The sequence below is a fragment of the Triticum dicoccoides genome, chromosome 5A (genome assembly GCF_002162155.2).
Source record: "Triticum dicoccoides isolate Atlit2015 ecotype Zavitan chromosome 5A, WEW_v2.0, whole genome shotgun sequence".
Lineage (NCBI taxonomy): Eukaryota > Viridiplantae > Streptophyta > Magnoliopsida > Poales > Poaceae > Triticum > Triticum dicoccoides.
Window position 1 is genome coordinate 553,656,670 of NC_041388.1, and position 3,311 is coordinate 553,659,980.

The following is a 3,311-nucleotide window of genomic DNA, read 5'->3' on the forward strand; positions in this document are numbered from 1 at the left end:
TATCTCTAATCACCCCTGCTCAATTTAATCTCTAATCACCCTTCATCATTCCATCATCTAACTTCCCGGACGGTCACCCATCCTCCCACTCCCCCAGCCTGAGCACGCTTAACTTCCGGGTTTTATTCTCCCTCGTTTCCAAGTCTGCACTCGTTGTTTTCCTGACAATAGTAAGATGTCAATCCTATTAACCCTCAGGAGTTTAGCTTGAGCATGAAGTCACACATTTCACTGTTTGATTTTGAAACTATTGTTCTAAAAAACAATAATTTTTTAGTAACACTAATATTTCTTGAATAAGTAGTTTGACCATTGTTTGACCACAGTTTGACCATAGTTTGACCAGATTTGACCAAAATTCAAAAAAACTGAAATAATTATTTAATAACACTAATATTCTTGAATAATTATTTAGTAACACTAATACTTCTTGAATAAGTAGTTTGACCATAGTTTGACCAGATTTAATGAAAATTTAAAAAAAACTGAAATTTGAGCATAACTTTTTTTCCTTTTGGAATTTGAGGATTCTACAAATTTGCAAACAGGCCGTAGGCGGTCTCCATCGGATGTAACTTTTCGAGTAGATGATTTTTCATATAAAAAACTTTTTAATCCGAGTTCGTATGCAAAAGTTATGCCCATTTTATAAATTCCAGAGAGATTTTGTAAATAAAGTCGAAATTCATATTTGTAAATTTTCCCAACAACTAGACTATATATCACATGGGAAACTTATTTTATTTTATTTTTTTGACATTTCCATCATTTTCTTTTGTGTTTTCTAAAACTGAAAAGGCCGTCCACAGGGAGGGGGAGAGAGTTTGAAAATGGGACCTTTAGTACCGGTTCGTGCCATGAACCGGTACTAATGCCTCAAAGCCCATTAGTCCCGGTTGGTGGCACCAACCGGGACTAAAGGTCTAACCTTTAGTACCGGTTGGTGCCACCAACCGGGACTAAAGGGCCCAGGTGAACCAGGACTAATGCCTTAGCCGCACGAACCGGGATAAATGCATCCATTGGTCCCGGTTCTGGACTGAATCGGGACTAATGGGCTTACCCGGCCTGGACCAAAGCCCCCTTTTTTACTAGTGTACCATGAGCATGACTCGGATAGATCTGATCATTTGAAAGCATGTCAGATAGACAGTGGAATGAAACGTCATAGCATTCTCGTCCTCTCTCTAATAAATTGGACCTTGTCCTATGTTGATATATATATATATATATATATATATATATATATATATATATATATATATATATATATATATATATATATATATATCTTTGAAACTATGTAAATTCAATGACGTTTCATTCCCCCTAGGAGCTGTTGAGACACGTTGAGATGTTTCGTACTTCAGGTTGATTATTCCTCCCTGGGTTCATATGAAATTTTGAAGATTTGAGTCTGAGCACTTGAGAAAAGATCTCCTCCCTAGGTTCAAAGGCCCCTTTTGATAACATGGGCAATACCTAAGACTCAAGTGATATTGGATCCTAAAAAGTCAAGTCCTTAATATCAAATTCTAAAGGGCCCAGGGGCCGGGGGTGTCCCTTGTTGTGTTGTGTCCCCCATCGCCATGTGTTATCGGTATGTATTTTTCGCTTTATCTCTTCCTTGTGTGCCCCCTATTTTTCTGGTTCACTTGAACCCTCGTGTTAGGTTGTAAAGTCTATAGGCAAAAATGAATACAATTCATATGGGGAAAACTCCCCTCCGGTGAACATTCGAAAATACAATTCATATGGGGATATCGGTGTGCATGTGCTTGTATTCAGAGATGAAGCTTTTTTTATTTACAGTACAATATTAGCATAAGATTGATACGTGTGCTACGTTTAAACATGCTTCATGTACAATTCGGCATGTATGGTTATGTATTATACCATCTCCTCGGCCTCTCAGTTGCGCTTTCATGGTGCTCGGCCCCTCGCTCGTTTGCTCTCACTCGAGCCTGTCAATGGAGACGCCGCCGCAGAAGACGTCGGTGAGCGCCGTCTTGGACTCGAGCGCGGCCTTGAGCAGAAGCACGGCCTCCTTGTGGCCGAGATCGACGGTGAGCTCCTCCAGGGCGGAGCAGTCGGCGACCTTGAACTTCTTGAGCAGCATGATGGCGGAGATGGTGGACATGGGCTCCACCGTGAGGTCGTCCATCACCAGGTAGCTCACCACCTCCTTCACGTACCCTCCTGCTCCTGCAGACGCCGCCGCCGCCTCCTGGGCCGCCGCCTGCGCCAGCTTGCCGTGCGCGTCCCCGGGGCTCCACCGCATCTCCACCGTCATCGGCTGCCGGCACACCGGGCACGGCAGGCCGGCCACGTCCGTCACGCACGTCGGGTTCCCGCGGCACGACGTCCCGTACGGGCCCGCGCACCGGAAGTACCGCTTCGGCGGGGCGGGCGTGGCGGGCGGCGGGGTGGCGGCCGCCGCCGCAGACGGCTCGCCCTCGAGCAGCAGCGCGAGCGCGGCCGAGGGGATCGCCGGGCAGAGGACCGCGTCGCGGTCGGGCGCGGCGGCGACGAAGAACTCGTCGCCCAGTGCCTTGGCCCCGGCGTAGAGCGTGCCCAGGGAGCCCGGCGCGGCGTGCGCTTCGTCGGCGTGAACGTCGCCGGCGCCATCTGCAGCGCCAGCGGCGTGCTTGGCGATGACGCGCGCGGCGAGGCCCGCGGGCACGCGGAGGAGGCCGACGAGGAAGTCGACGGCGTCCTTGCGCGCCTCCGCGTACAGCACCCGCCGCGACCGCCTGTCCACCAGCAGCTTCATCTGCGTCACCGCCACCGCCGCCCCCTTCTTCTCCGCCGCGGACGCCGCATCCTTGGCCGCCGTCGCCATGCCAGTCAACGGGGTGAACCGCTGCTTCTCTCTGTCTGTCTCCGGCAACTCGCTGCCGTCGAACTACGCGGACAGGAGAAAGAAGCAACTCGCAAAAGCTTGGAGGACCATGGCCTCGCACTGCCCCTACTTATACGAGCTGGACAGAGGAAGCAAGTTGCATTCCGGTTGCAAGATCAACAGGCAGGAGACTTGCGGTGCAGGGACAAGTCACCGTCCATGCAATGCAAGATGCTGCATGCCTCCAAGGCAAGGCGTATGATCAGACGAGAGGGAGGAGAGGAAGGCCACGCTTGGTATATTTGCGGTGCAAGTATACCACTTTTTTCACCTGAGGTTTCGATGGCTTTGCCGTGTGGTTCAGTAACAAAGGTGTCCTTTGCTTCCTCCATGGAGAGGCCAAGCAGGTCCACACAGGCCAGAGAGAGAAACACAGGGTGCAATCGGGTTCCCAGCCGCCGCCCCCAGA

The 3,311-nt window shown here is 50.1% G+C and overlaps 1 protein-coding gene across 1 annotated transcript; it reads right to left on the bottom strand.

Annotated features, from left to right (window-relative positions):
* Positions 1–1,763: 1,763 nt before the first annotated feature.
* Positions 1,764–2,953, bottom strand: LOC119297834. Its single transcript, XM_037575464.1, has one exon. The coding sequence runs from the start codon at positions 2,840–2,842 to the stop codon at positions 1,955–1,957; it is 888 nt and encodes a 295-aa protein (XP_037431361.1). The 5' UTR covers positions 2,843–2,953; the 3' UTR covers positions 1,764–1,954.
* Positions 2,954–3,311: the final 358 nt, after the last annotated feature.